This window comes from Elephantulus edwardii, unplaced genomic scaffold (assembly GCF_000299155.1).
Source record: "Elephantulus edwardii isolate Elephantulus edwardi_28Jun2011 unplaced genomic scaffold, EleEdw1.0 scaffold00149, whole genome shotgun sequence".
Taxonomy (NCBI): domain Eukaryota; kingdom Metazoa; phylum Chordata; class Mammalia; order Macroscelidea; family Macroscelididae; genus Elephantulus; species Elephantulus edwardii.
Window position 1 is genome coordinate 5398652 of NW_006399899.1, and position 15090 is coordinate 5413741.

General features: G+C 40.3%; 1 protein-coding gene across 5 annotated transcripts in view; it reads right to left on the reverse strand.

The window, feature by feature from the left end:
- The window catches only part of GRIA1 (glutamate receptor, ionotropic, AMPA 1), a 548752-nt gene that overhangs the window by 243770 nt on the left and 289892 nt on the right, over positions 1 to 15090 (reverse strand). For 4 of the 5 annotated variants that reach the window (XM_006894738.1, XM_006894741.1, XM_006894739.1 and 1 more), the window contains exon 3: positions 8512 to 8751. The exons of the other annotated variant lie outside the window; for it this stretch is intronic. In XM_006894738.1, coding sequence (XP_006894800.1) covers positions 8512 to 8751 — 240 coding nt within the window. The remainder of the gene's footprint in view (positions 1 to 8511; positions 8752 to 15090) is intronic. 5 annotated transcript variants of the gene reach the window in all.

Below are 15090 nucleotides of genomic sequence, written 5' to 3' on the forward strand. Positions count from 1 at the left end.
GTGACTGGGGTAATCGGGATGGTTGTGTCAGAGGCGGTGCGTTTGGCGCAGGATAGAGCAGGGTTTAGGGCTGCTGTGTATAGGGTCGCTATGAGTCGGAAACGACTCAACGGCACATAACAACAACAACAACAATAAAATGCAGTGTATATCAATGATTGCATAAAACACAATTTACATGAATAAAGTAAAACAAATAAAATTAAAAATTAAAGACAATTCCATGCTTCTGTTAATGCACCACCACCATTTTTACCATGAAAAGTTGCTCATTACCTATGTTTTTTTTTGCTCCTTGGTTCCCTTTCTCCTCCTTATAACAATCAGTCTTGATCTTACCATATCCTCACAAAATATTTATCATTAAATGATTTGGTTTTGTTTTTTTGCATCCCCATTTATTAAACAGGTTATCTTTTCCCTACTTAATGAATTTCATTTGTTTGTCAAAGATCAATAGTTCATACATCATGAATTGTTTCTATGTAATCAATAATTTATTAATTTCAATTTTTTTATAAAAAATATGAATGATGACTATATACATGGACTTTATCTGACTGACTCTATATCCGAGGAAAAAGTTGGTGGTGAATTTCAGTATCAGCAATCAAAAGAAAGCTAGGGGCTGAGTGTGGAACATATCATCAATTACCCATGTGCATGTTCAAATTGAAGATAAATAAAATGAAAGAAAATTAATGAGAACCAGGATAGTACCTTGAGTTTATCTCAACTGAATGTAAAAATCGCCTCAAGACTAGATTTGACACAAAGAACATTGTTGTTGTTATGTGCCCTCGGATGGCTTGCAATTCATAGTGACGCTATTCACAATAACTCTGAACCCTGTCCTATCCTGAGCCAATCTCATTGTCTCTGAGACTCCTACCCTTATTACACCAGTTACTATGCCAATCCATCTCCTCCAGGGTCTTCCATTCTTGCTATGTCTCCCCATCCTCCAAGCATGATGGCCTTCTCCAGGGAATGGTCCTTCCTGGCAACATGCCGAAGATATGTGAGATGGAGCTTCAAAATCTTTGTCTTCAAGGAGCAACTCTATTTCATCCTCTTCAAGACAAAACTGTTAGTTGTCTGGGCAGTCCATTGCATGTTCAATACTCTTCTTCAGCACCACAACTAAATTCTTCTTCTGTAATCTTTATTTATTTTCCAGCTTTCTGAAGCATAGCAAGTAATTGTGAAGACTATGGTGTGGATCAGGCACACCTTAATCTCCAGACTGACATCATTTCTCTTTGGCACTCTGTAGACGTCCCTGAGAGTAGATTTCCCTAATGCAATTTGTCCTTTGATTTCCTGTCTGCTGGCGTCAAGAATGCTGATTGTGGAGCTGAGCAAGTTGAAATTGTTAATCTCTTCTCCATCTATCTCGGTGCTGTCAATTGGCAGCATTTTTAAAAATAAATCATTGCCATTTTGTATTCAGTAAATCTTTTGTCAAGTCCCTCTTTAAAGTTTTAAAGAGCAAAAGATGTCTGTTTGAAAACTAAGATCTTTTTACCCAAGGCATTGTTTGATATGCATGGGAAAGATAGACAATAAGAAAGACCAAAGAAGAATTGACTTTTGGTTTCAGTGAAGAATAGTGAATATACCCTGAACTACCAAAACAACAAATCAGTCAGGGTGTTCCTTAGAGTCCAAGATTGTTGTTGTTGATTGCCATCGAGTCAAGCACAACTCATAGCAACCCTATGAACAAAAGACCAGAAGCCTTTCTATAACTATCGTCATTTCTCTAAGTTCATTGACTTTCCAGAGGCATGTTGTTTAGGAAGTGGATGCCACTCTTGATTCCAAGATAGTGAAACTTAATCTTACATAGTTTCAGTATGTTTTTAGAAGAAACCAGTTCTTGGGAAAGGACATCATGCTCAAAAAGGGAGAAGGTTATTAAAAGACAGGAAGAGATGGATTGACATAGTGACTATAGCAATGAGTTTAAGCAGATATTATGAAGATGTTGCAGAGTTAACGGTGGAGCTTAGTTCTGTTGTAGATAGGGTCACTATGGATTGAAGGCAATTGCTATGCACCTAACACAACCAACAATGTAACATCTTCTCACAGCTATGTGAATACAACAACTTGTATCTTAAGTGTTGCTTTGTTTCATGTTTGAGGCTTTGTTGCTGTTATTATGTGCTGTTACGTCAAACACGACTCATAGTAACCCTATGAACAACATATATCTGAACCCTGTACTATCCTGTTTCATCATCACACCTCCTGATAATTAGAGCCCATTGTGGCAGTCACCATGTCAATCCACCTAGTCGAGGGTCTTCTTTGCTGATCTTCCACCTTTCCCAGCATCATGTCCCTCTCCAAAGAATAGCCCCTCTGAACAACATGCCTGAAGTATGTAAGGTGAAGTCTCATCATCTTTGCTTCCAAAGAGCACTCTGGCTTCACCCTCTAAAAGACACACTTGTTTGTTCTTTTGACAGTCCCTGAGATGTCCAGTGCTCTTCTCCAACACAACAATTCAAAAGCATAAATTCTTCTGTGATCCTTATTCACTGTCAAGCTCTCAGATGCATAGCAAATGATTAGAAAGATCATGGCCTGAATCAGATACACCTTAGTCCTCAAAGTGACATCATTATTCCTTAATAATTTGGAAAGGTCCCTAACCACAGACTTTCTCAGTGCAATACATCTGTTGATTCCCTGATGGCTGATAGAGTGTTGATTATGCATTCTAGTAGGATGAAGTTTCAATCTTTTCTCTATTTATCATGATGTTGCCTATTGGTCTAGTGGAAAGAATTTTTGTTTTCTTGACATTGAGATGCAATCTATACTGCACGCTGTATTCTTTGATCTTCTGCAACAAGTGCTTCAAGTATGTCTGTAATTTGCATTACTCAGGTTATTGATGACTCTCCCTCTCATCCTGATGCCACATTCCTCTTTATAGAGTCCAGCATCTTAAATAATTTGCTCAGTATACAGATTGAATAGGTATGGAGAGAGACTACAACCCCGACACACTCCCTTCTTAATTTTTTAAATTAATTTTGATGGAAGTTTACAGAATTTGGATTTTCATTCAGTCATTGTTGCACTTTTCTCTCTGCCTAGCATCCTTCCCCAGTTCGCTCTTCTCTTTGAAAAGTAAAAGGAAAATTTTTTCATTGTTATATAATCCCTCCCCCCAAGTCCACTCCACTATGCAGCCTTCGTTTTGAAAAGTAAAAGAAAATTTCTTTCATTCATCACGTAATGTTTCCTTGCTCTATTCACACAACAGCCTTCAGGTCTAGGTCTAGGTTTCCCATGAGCCCAGTTAAATTCTCTGGGATTCCTACTCTTTTCAATGTCAGCCATAAATTGTTATGATCCACACAGTTAAATGACTTTGCATAGTTAATAAAGCACAGACATTCTTCTGATATTCTTGACTTTCACCCAGTGATTTCCTCTTGCTGCAATACAATTATCACTAATTCAATGGATTAAAACAGCTCAAGTTTATTATTTTACCATCCTAGAAGTAATGAATTTTAAACAGTCTCACTGGACTAAAATGAGTGAGTCTTCTGGGTTGCCTAGTCTTTTACATATTTCATCTCTTTCACTCTTCTGCCTCCCTTCTCTTCACACAGGGGGCCTTTGTGACAGTTTTTTTGTCAACCAAGATAATCCAGATTAATTTCTTAATTTTAAAGTCAGTTGGTTAGCAACCTTAATTCCACCTGTACCTTATTTATTTTTTGTTATACAGGTGACACATTCACAGATTCATGGATTGGGTCATGAGCATGTTTGGGGCTATTATTCTGTCTTTTTTTTAAGGTTCTTTTTAACTCTTGCATTATTCATCAATCTTCTGTACATAAATCAATTCTGTCTCCCAGTAATAAGCTTATTTCTCCTACAGTAACCAATCTGATACCTGAATCATGTCTGGATTGATTTTTCTAAGTCTCCCTAGATCTGTTTCTTTTTTCAGTACATAGTGTATGGTGAGATTTATTCTCTCATTTACTGAAAGTTTACTGTATCAGGTTCTGTTCTATTAGTTAAAGCATTAAAAGGAAAAAAAATATCAAACTCCAATGCTGTCAAGTCAATTCTAAATCTCTGGGACTTAGCATCAGGTTTCTGGGACAGTAAATCTTAATGGAAATAGACAGCCTCATCTTTTTTTCATTGAAAGGATGGTGGATCTGAACACCACATTTCAGTTAGCAATCCAACATGTAACTCACTCTTTTCACCAAAGATACTTTAGATTGTATGCAGACTCATTGTCGTGGAGTCCATTGCAACTCCTAGGGACTCAGCATTGAGTGTCTGTTTTCCAGGCTGTGTAAATCTTTGCAGGACGAGACTGCCTATTCCCCTATGAAGCCTCTGGTTAACTCAAACTACTGCTCTGCCGGAGAAAGATGGGCAATCTCCTTTTGTGTGATTAGTGCCTCTGAAAACCCACTGGAGGATCAGATATGAGTTGATTTCAACTTGACAAAACCTAGCAACAATAACATAACAGTTGTCAAATTGATCCAAACTCAGGAGACCCCATGTGTGCTACAGTAAAACTGTGCTCCATGGAGTTTGCATGGTGGTGGGATCACCAGGCCTTTTATCTCAGGTGTTCTATGTGAGCTCAAACTGCTGTCCTTTCAGTTGGTAACACAGTGATTAACTGCATTATAGAGGGACTCCTCTTCCAACTTAACAACAAAACAAGCCAAAATCTCCCAAACACAAACGGAATACAAAACACAAACTTCTTGTTGTACTTTATTCCAATCCATAGTATCCCTAAAAGGCAAAGAAGAATTGTTCCATTGCATTTCTAGGGTTACAAGCTTTACAGAAGGAAACCCATGTTTTTCTCCCTCAGAGTGGTTGGTCAGTTTGCATCATTGACCATTTGGGTATCAACTAATTACTTAACCTCTGCATGACCTGGGATCCTTCTCTACTGTATTATTGATTTTTTAATTCCTTTCGTTGTGTGACCGAGGTACTAGTCTAATTATCCCTGTTTGCAGCTTATGGATATTGAAGCTTGCAGATATATGTTCTAAGTGCTTGGCCCATATCTAAGGTCACACAGCTAGCCAGTGGTAGAGATCTGATTTCAGAGTTCTAAGGTAGGTAGAACTTTTTAAAGTGTTCAGGTGTATCTGTAGGATTCAGAGATGCTCCTCTAATCACACTTTAGCTTTTCTGCCTTTGTTCTCTCTAGGTGTTTAGCTTCATTATGTATGCTTTATAGTTATCCTGAAATAGCTCTTCTCCAGGTGACAGACATATCGGTTGCAGTTTGAGAAGAGGAATCATAAATATAAGAGATACGGGACAACTGAGAAAAACCTGCTGCTTCTGATCTCTCCCACAATTTGCACTCCAGAAATTGATAGAATATCAATTGACCTATTTCAATAAACAGATGCTGCCCTGGATATGCTCACCAAGTTGTGCCAAGAAGTCTGGAGGAAAACTACTTGGCTAAGTGACTGGAAGAAATCCATATATTTTCCCATTCCAAAAGAAGGTGACCCGATAGAGTGTAGAAGTTATCATACAGTATCACTAATATCACATACTAGCAAAATCCTGCTGAAGATTATCCAGAAACGACTACAGTACATTGACAGAAAACTACCAGAAATACAAGCTGGGTTTAGAATAAGTTGTGGCATTAGGGACATTATTGTCAATGTCAGATGGATCTTGGCAGAAAGCAGAGAGTACTGGAAGAATCTCTATCTGTGTTTCATTGACTATGCAAAGGAATTTGATTGTGTGGATCACAACAAATTTTGGCTAACTTTCAGGAAAATGGGAACCCCAGAATACTTGACTGTGCTTATGTGAAACCTATGCTTGAATCAGGAAGCAGTCCTCAGAACAGAGCAAGGAAACACTGCACAGTTCAAAATCAGGAAAGAAATGTGTCAGGGATGCATTCTGTTCCCATGTCTTTTCAATTTGTATGCAGAACAGATCATTCAGGAAGGAGGGCTTTTTGAGGAGGAATGTAGCACCAAGACTGGAGGCAGACTCATCAAGTACTTCCGTTATGCAGATGATACAACTTTGCTTGCTGAAACTAAAGAAGACCTGACACACTTGCTGAAGAAGGTCAAGGACCATGGATTGCAGCTTAACATGAAGAAAACAAAGACTCTCACCACTGGGCCAACTGGCAGCATCATGATATGAAGAAGAGATTGAAGATATTAACAATTACAGGTTGCTGGGCTCCACAATTAACAATGACTAAGGATGACAGAGAGGTAACTCGTGGTTGCTGTGATGCTGAAGACTGTGACAGTGATGTGCCAATCATAGTAATGGGTACCCATTATGGACAGAGTTGGCTGGAGCTTCCCGACTAAAATAAGCCTGGAAGCAGGAGTGGCATCCACTTCTGAAATGGCTTTCCTCCAGAAACTCTATGTACGAACAGTGCTCAGGTGGTTCATTCATAGGGTCGCTATGAGTCGTCTACGACTCGATGGCATCAAACAACAACAACAACAAAGATGACAGAAGAAAAGATGCCTTCAAGTTGTGCTGGAGAAGAGTCTTGAACATACCATGGTCTTCTAAGAAAACAAATAGCTCTGTCTTGGAGAGGGTGAAACCAAGTCTTTCCTTTGAGGTTAGGATTTTAAAACCCAGTCTTACATACTTTGGGCACGTGGCCAGGAAAGAGAGACTGGTCCCTGGAGAAGGCCATCATGCATGCAAGGGTGGAGGGACAGCATAGGCAAGGAAGACCCCGGATGAGATGTATTTATACAGTAACTGGAACAATAAGGGCTGGTGTGTTGGAATTATTGAGACTGGCTCAGGACAGGTAAGGGTTCAGAGCTGGTGAATGTAGGGTTGTTATGGGCCACAGGCAACTCAATGGCACATAACAACAACATGTTATATTGGTTGGCTTTTATTTAATCCTCTTGGTTAGAGTCAACAAGACCTTGATTCCTCTCTCTCTCTCTCTCTCTCTCTCTCTTTCCTCCCTATATCATCTATATCTGTATCTATCTATATAATAAGGATCACTTAATATATGACAAGTACTGGGCAAATGTTTTCAAGTCATAATATCATTTAAACCCCTAATAACTCTTTGGGGCATTGGTAGCTTAGTGGTAAGGAGTTGCACCAACAACCTAAATGCGAGTGATTCCAATTCACAAGTTGCTTCAAGGAAGAAAGATGGACAATCTCCTTCCATATGATTTACAGGCTCTGAAAGATCAGCTATGAGTGGGTTTTAATTTGATTCCACACAACCATATGTTGTTGTTGTTATGTGCCATCGAGTCGTTTCCGACTCATAGCGACCCTATGCACAACAGCTCTAAACCCTGCTCTATCCTGCGCCAACTGCACCGCCTCTGACACACCCATCCCGATTATCCCAGTCACCGAATCAATTCATCTCATAGAGGGTCTTCCCCTCCTGCACTGTTCCTCCACCCTCCCAAGCATGATGTCCCTCTCCAAGGACCCGTCCCTCCTGGCAACATGTCCAAAGTATGTCAGACGAAGCCCCAGAATCCTTGCCTCCAAAGAGCAGCTTGGTTTAATCCTCTCCAAGATGAATCTGTTTCTTTTCCTGGCAGTCCATGGTACATTCAGTACTCTTCTCCAGCACCACAGCTCAAAAGCATCCACTCTCCTTCTGTCCTCCCTAGTCATTGTCCAACTCCCTGATGCATAACAAGCGATTGCAAATACCATGACCTGTATCAGGTGCACCTTAGTCTCCAGAGAGACACTGTTGCTCCTGAGTACCTTTGAGAGGTCCCTAACGGCAGACTTTCCCATCGCGATACGCTTTTTGATTTCCTGACTGCTGGTACCAAGAGTGTTAACTGTGGAGCCGAGCAAAGTGAAGCTGTGAACACTCTCAATCCCTTAGTCATCCATCCTGACGCTGCCAATTGGTCCAGTGGCGAGAATCTTTGTCTTCTTGACATTGAGCCTTAGTCCATACTGAAGGCTGCAACAACCATAACAACAGCAATAATTCTATGAAGTAGAGTTTTTTGTGTTTGAGGGGGTTTTTGTTTTGTTTTTGTCTTTTTAATAATTTGTGTTACAGGAAGAAGACATGAAGACATAATAAACATACCACAAAAATTAAAATGACTAAACTGAGCCATAGGAAGGTTTCTGCAACTTCTTCTGGCTTGTTTGTCTGACTCCAGATTATGTTCTTAAAAATCATGCCATGAGCTATGGGCCATTTTACATGGGTCATTGGGCTTTGAGTCTAGAATCAGGAATCATGGAAGCTAGATGAGCCATTAAATGCCATATGAAAAGAGCGGATCAATCTTTTAAAGGATTTACTTTTACATTGTGAGTTAGAGACTAGACAAAGAGACATCAGTCCATATGATCCTCCCTTCATGCATTTCAGAGAAGTAGGAAGAAGAGATCATTTTCCTTCCTCCTGACGACTTTCCTGCCTCCATCCCTCAAGTGGCCCCCCCAGCTTACCCCGGTCAGCATCATAAATGTAGACAAATTTCTGCCACTTGTAATGGTCGATGATACTGATGAGGGCATCCTGCAGCTCAGGGCGCAGCTGAAGGACAAATTGATTGGATGTGTCGACAGGAAAGCTTGGGGTAATGAAGCAGACGTGGAGGGCCCCACAGAAGGAGGTCAGCATGTTGACAGTCCTCCGCTCATAAAACCCAAAGATGGCGTAAACTCCTTTGGAGAACTGGGAACAGACTGGAAGAGAAAAAAGGAATCATGCATGAGAAATTCCACAAGTAGACTTCTCATTCTATTATCCAATTCATCACTTACCTATCAGTCTACCTTCTAGCTACCAAGTCATTCAACCAACCACTCTATCCAGCTGTCCAGCCCTCCTACTCATCTATTCACCCTACTTACCAATCCACCTAGTAAAAAAATGTATTAGGTGTTTAAAAGGTCAGATGTTGTACTCTCCAACATCCTACTTTAGGAAGAAGAAATAGCCTACTTCCATAAAGATTTAAAGCCTTGGAAAACTTATCAGGCAGTTCTACTTTGTCCTATAAAGTTATCGTAAATTATCATATGCAATATGTGGCTAAGGTTATTCATGATAGTAGCCATGTATCTCTCTCTCTCTCTTTCTCTCTCTCTCTCTGTCTCTCTCTTTCCAGCTGAGCATAGCTGATCCTTCAGTTGGTTTTCAGAGACTGTAATTCTGATGACAGGGCGTTCTAGAGGCATTGTGGGTAAGGAGTTGTGCTGTCAATCTAGAGACACAGAGTTGTATTGCATCAGCTGCTCTGTAGAAGAAAGATGGAATATCCGCCTGTGTGATTAAAGCCTCTTAAAATCCATTGGATGATCAGCTATGAGTGGGTATAGACTCTATGGCAAATAACAACAATAACAACAAATCTCACAGGAAGAGATTCTTCATCTTTCTCCCTCAGAGCCACTGGTAGATTTAAATTACCAGAAAGTCACTGCCTTTAGTTTAACAGTGTAAGACCCTAGAGACTCTCCAAACAAGGGCATCCTGCATACAAAGCATTAACTGTATAACTATCCTGTTAATGTAGGAAAAGGATGACTGGGTCATTAGTTAAAGGGGAAGGAAAGTTAATGGATATTTGCAAGTTAGTGCTAGGGTATATCTGAGTTGGGTAGACATCTCTTAGCAATTTTCCCATTATCCTGCCCAAAGTGAAGAATTAGATGCTAAAAAGAAGGAGGCCTGCCATGTTATGCTGCTGATACATGCTTAAGAAAATGAGTGTTTATTCTTCCAGCTTAGCCCTTAGCTTTCAGCGCACATTTCTCTGCTGATGTTTCTTTTTTGTTTGTACATCCTGCTAGCTGATTTGCAGGCCCCGCAGTGTATCAGCCATAGTAATAGCTTAGCTGTAATAGCTTAGCTGTGTGAACATCCCCACAGGATCCATTTCACAAGAGCCTGGTGAAGTTGCCAGTCTTGGTTTGTGGTTCATTAGACTGCTGGTTAGAATTACAATGCCAGTAAGACCAAGGTCAAACTCCAGGTCAGCCAGCTAGAGCTTCATTTTAATAAATGCTGCGAGATGAGTGTTCACAGTCTTTGTATCGGTCAGGAGACAAAAGGATAATGTATGAATATCCTTTGATAGACAGGTGAGTCATTGTTATAATAATATTTTAGAGCACTATGCACTTTTAACATGCATTAGGCTATTTAGTCCTCATCACTATCATCATCTGGTTTTTATTACAGTGAAAAGTTAATGGCCTTAAATTCTTTACTCTCTTTATAACTCACTTTATTTGTTTCACCCTGAACCATTAGACCCATAAGATACATCTCAATAAAATTAAAAGCCTTCTGTAGTCCAAGGTATTTGGGAAATAGTCTACATCCTGTCCCTATTTATAGTTTGACACTGCATTCTAGCATAAGAGACGGTGAGAAGTCTTGTGTAGTTCAATCACTTTTGCATTTAACCCAGCATTTGCCATATCTGTTTGCCTCAGAATGCTCTCCTAGTCAATACTTATTCATATGCTATTGAAGATACTTTGATCCATGTTTCACAAAATCATTCAATTAAACACTAGTCCCTGGTTGCCCATTATAGGTCTTAGTTCCTCATCTGTCCCTAAGGAGATCATCATCTCTAAAAGATTTGAACAGAGCCAAATAAGTCCCCTGTCCACACTCCCGCCCACGAAAAACCAGTTTTCCATCTGTAGAAAACATTTCAGGTCATCATTGGTACTTATTTACACACTTGCAGTCACTCACTACTCCCATCGCCCAGTTCACTGCTGTTATGGATCATCTAGTCATAAAAAACTCATAGCTGAACCTCCAGTGGGTTTTGAGGGGCAGTGAACTGCATGCAAGGAGATTGCCTGTCTTTCACCGGTACAGCAGCTCATGGATCCAAACCAAATTTCTTTGGGGCATCAGTGCATCTCATGGAAGTTTGTTCTTAACCCACTCTACAGCTCTTTGACACCTGAAAATGGACTTGGGTTTTGGTGATGAAATAATTTTCTTTGTCTTCTTGAATATGTTTGCAATTGCTTGAATCAGGATAAATTTTTCAGAAGTCAAGGCCTCATGTGTGCCCCAAACCAGCACAGTGCCTCAGGCATGGTAGATGCTCCATAATATGTGCTGAATAAATAAGTAAAGCATGTTGAGAGGGACATATGATCTCCAGTGATGGATGCACAGGAGCTGAATTTTACAACAGAAACAAATCTTGCTTGGGCCAGCCTTGTTTTGTGTAGTTGTCTAATCATTCCTACCTATTTGGATAGTTGTCTTCCGAGGTGATGATTTTTTCTTTACTACTCTCACTAGCTTCTCCTTCACTTTAATAAGGACACTCTTTCCTTTCACAGCAGACAATAGGTACTATCTTAAAATGTCAGTTGTAATTGCCAGAGTCTAGATTTCCATAAATATGGATTTCTCCACCAGGAAGCATACATTGTATATTATTCTAGCCATGTTAAATATAGATTTGTCAAAATGTACAATTCATCTTCCAGGGTGAAGTGTGTATGGGGAGCACATAATAAACCCTGTTAAAATATTATAATATGCTCTGCATGATATTTTTAGGATCTCTTCTCCTCTTGCTTCAATGATGTGTTATACTGTCGGATATAAATCTTATGTTTCAGGTCTATTCCCTCAGGTCATCTCCTTGCTTTCACACATTTAGTTGGGCCACTGGGACCCTGATGGCTGGTGTTTTTTGTGATGGCTTTAGAAGCAGAGGGGGAGGGGGTGGGAAGAGGATGGAAGAAGTGGAGAGAGGCAGCCATGATTAAATTCTCAGACACAAAGGAAGCCAGGATCTTCCCCCACCCCTCCTTAAATTCCATTCCTTGTTTTCCATTCAGCAAATCTGTTCTCCCTTGGACCAAGTGCTTTATCCTTTGGGGCTAGGAGGGTATGCTTACCCTCTACTCTCTAAGGGAGCACGCTTTAGAGTTAGCCTGACCTGGATTTACACAGAGTTACTCACATCTGACCTTCAAGCCACCTCCTTGTTGCTGTTAAGCAGGAGCAGAAACAGAAAGCATGAGACTCTGAAGGCTCAAGGCCTGTGGGAGAATGCGTTTACTGGCTTAATGTTGGGAAACATGATTAATAGTTGTAAGTCGTCTCTTCTAAAGCTTTAACAATAAATATTCAACAAAGAGAGATAACACGGTCTTAAAGAAGAAGTTCTAGACTAGATGTCAGAAGAGTGGATTTTACATGTTAGTTTTATCACCACAAAACACTTGTGCAATCTTCTGCAAATCCCACACACTCCCTGGGCCCTGAATGTCCCATCTTTAATATGGTGTCGTGACTCTATGATATTTAATGTGCCTCTAAACTTTCTAGATTCCAGTAGAATGAAGTTGATAACATTTACTGAACAGAAAACATTTTAGTTATTTGCTGGCCAAACTTAGTGGATGGGCTCTGAGTTCTTGGGCTGGACGTTAGTAAAATCCTAGGATTAAATTAGATGTTTATACTTTATTTCATAGCCGTGAATGTTCCTTAAGGTATAATTTTTAACCCATTATGTGAAGTAGGAATGGGCAATCTCCTCCTACATGGTTAATCGAAACCCCGCCAGAGGGTCAGCTCTGGGTTGGTTCCGACTCTATGGAATACAACACCACATGTGATTTAGTTACCAAGTAGAGAGAGAGTGGATTAAAGGAAAAGATTAGGAAAGGGTGCTAGAGATAGGGCTGAAACATCAGATGGGGCAGGCGGGAAAGAAGAAAGCGGAATGCTGAAAAGCAGTAGCACAAATCTACTTTGTCCTGAACTAATCACAGACTCATCATGATGACACTGAATCAGAGTAGGCTCTGCTGTGTGATCTGTGAAGGCTGGAAAGTATTATGCTAAGTGAACTAACTCCGTCCCACAAGGACAAATACCATAAAAGACCATTATTGTAGAAATCGATAACTAGTAAAACATGTATGAGGATCTAAGGGGGAACAGAGGGGTGGGAATAGTGGTGGGGGTAATCATGGGGTCGTATAGCTTGATGGGAGGGACAATGTATAAGAACTCTATAGGTAAACCAGTGTAAAATTAAAACAACAACCACCAAAAAAACACACAAAACACACAACAACCAATAACCAAACAAACAAAAAAAACCCAAGTCAAACCCCAACAACAACAAAAGAGATAAATAGAGAAGTATTTTTTAAGAAATAAAACATTTTATGCCTATTTTAAAACTTTTACAATATGAATGACGTAGTAATATAATTGTCTGGAAATTAAAAAAAAAAAAGAAGAAAAGACGGTGGTGGAAATAACGCTTTCTGACAGTAATACCTAAGAGCTAACATTTGAGCACATAGTACTAGACCAATGACAATCCTATGTGTCAGCTTCTTTCATGCCACAAGTAGGTTACACATTAGGAAAGAAATGTTGAGGTTCAGCTCAAGGCAAAGCTAAAATTTCACGTGCAGCACTCCGACTACGTAGCTCAAGCTTGCTCTTCTGAAATATAACCCAAATTCAAAACCAAACTTGCTGCCAGTGATTCTCATGGTGATCCTTTGTCAGCTTTCCAAGGCTATATGCCTTTCTGGGAAGAAACTGTCCATCTTACTACCTCAGAGTGGCTGGTGGATTTGTGCTAGCAGCCCAATAATGCAGTTCACCACTGGGGCTGCTTCTCCGTGACCCATTACCATCCAAATGGTTAGAAGGAAATCATTTTAGCACCTGGAAAAACCTCACTTTTTGGACAATTGTCCTACATAGTAAAATGCTGTCCCATGAAGCCAGATAATGAGGAATTGCTCTATTACTTCGTAGATATTTAAAACCCAGAACTGGTGTGCTTCATATATATTTCCCTCTGTTTTTCAAAAATTCTGAGGAGAACATAATCACAAAGTTATTACTCTATTTGACCATTGACATCCCAACTCATCATTTATAGCCTGTAGACATCATGGTGACAGTAAGAGAGATGGACAACTAACCAAGTGATAACAAGTCTGTATAGTACTGGGGCCCAGATGAGCTCAGGGTTCAGGCAGGGACATTCAGCCCCAGCCCTCAGGGACCTCAGAAAGAAAGTTCCCAGAGAAAGTGATGGCTTCAGCACTGAAAGATAAGAAGGCATCAGCTATGAGAGGGAGCCTGGCAGAGCTGTGTGTGCATAAAAATATTCTAGGTAGAAGGAACAGAGGCAGCAAAGACCTGGCAGAGAGAGAAGAGACACTTGCTCGGGAACACTGCCAGGATGTCAGATTCTGAGGTCCCTGCCTCTAAGAGATTTTGTAGCAGGATGCTTCCAACAATCAGAGTGAGTAAAAAATGAGGCCAGGAATTCCCTCTTGGAGAGACAGGAGGGCAGGAACTGGCAAGGGAAGGAAACCCACACACTGAATGGTGCGAGCTGACCAATTCCATCTTCCGTTCACTCAGGTCTCTTTGATAATCACTTCCAGTTAAGGCATCATCCACTTAGTATCAATAAATCTCCTAGCCCTGGAAACTCGCCCTGACAGCTCTCTCCCAGGGAAGGAACTCCTGATATTAGAAACCCCTTTTTTTTATTGTCACTTCATTTAAGGCCTCTCACACCGATGTTTCTCCTTGGCTCCTGGCTCCAGGCCCTGGGAATGTGGCAGCTTCACTGTAAATAGCACATAATGAGCTGGCAGGATAGCTTCATTTTGGGGGAGGGAAATAAAAAGTGTGGGCTGGTGGGGGAGACTTTTAGGCACTCATCCCTGCTGTCACCAATTCATCAGTATTGGTGGGGATGATATTCTTAATTTGATTTTAAACTTGTGATGTCAAATATGCTTTATTTGTATCATTCAGAAGGTAATTAGAATACTGCTTTGCTTGTTTATGAATCCTTCTATCCTAGATTGAATACTTAGATGACATGCAGAGAATTATCAGAATAGTTACACGGCACTGCAATCCCTTCAAAACCAAACAAAAAACCAAAACCTACTATGAGTGAATTCTAATGTATATATTCTGTGGCTCAGTGGTAAGAAACTGCGCTGCCATTGCTAAGATATGTGGTTTGAATTTAC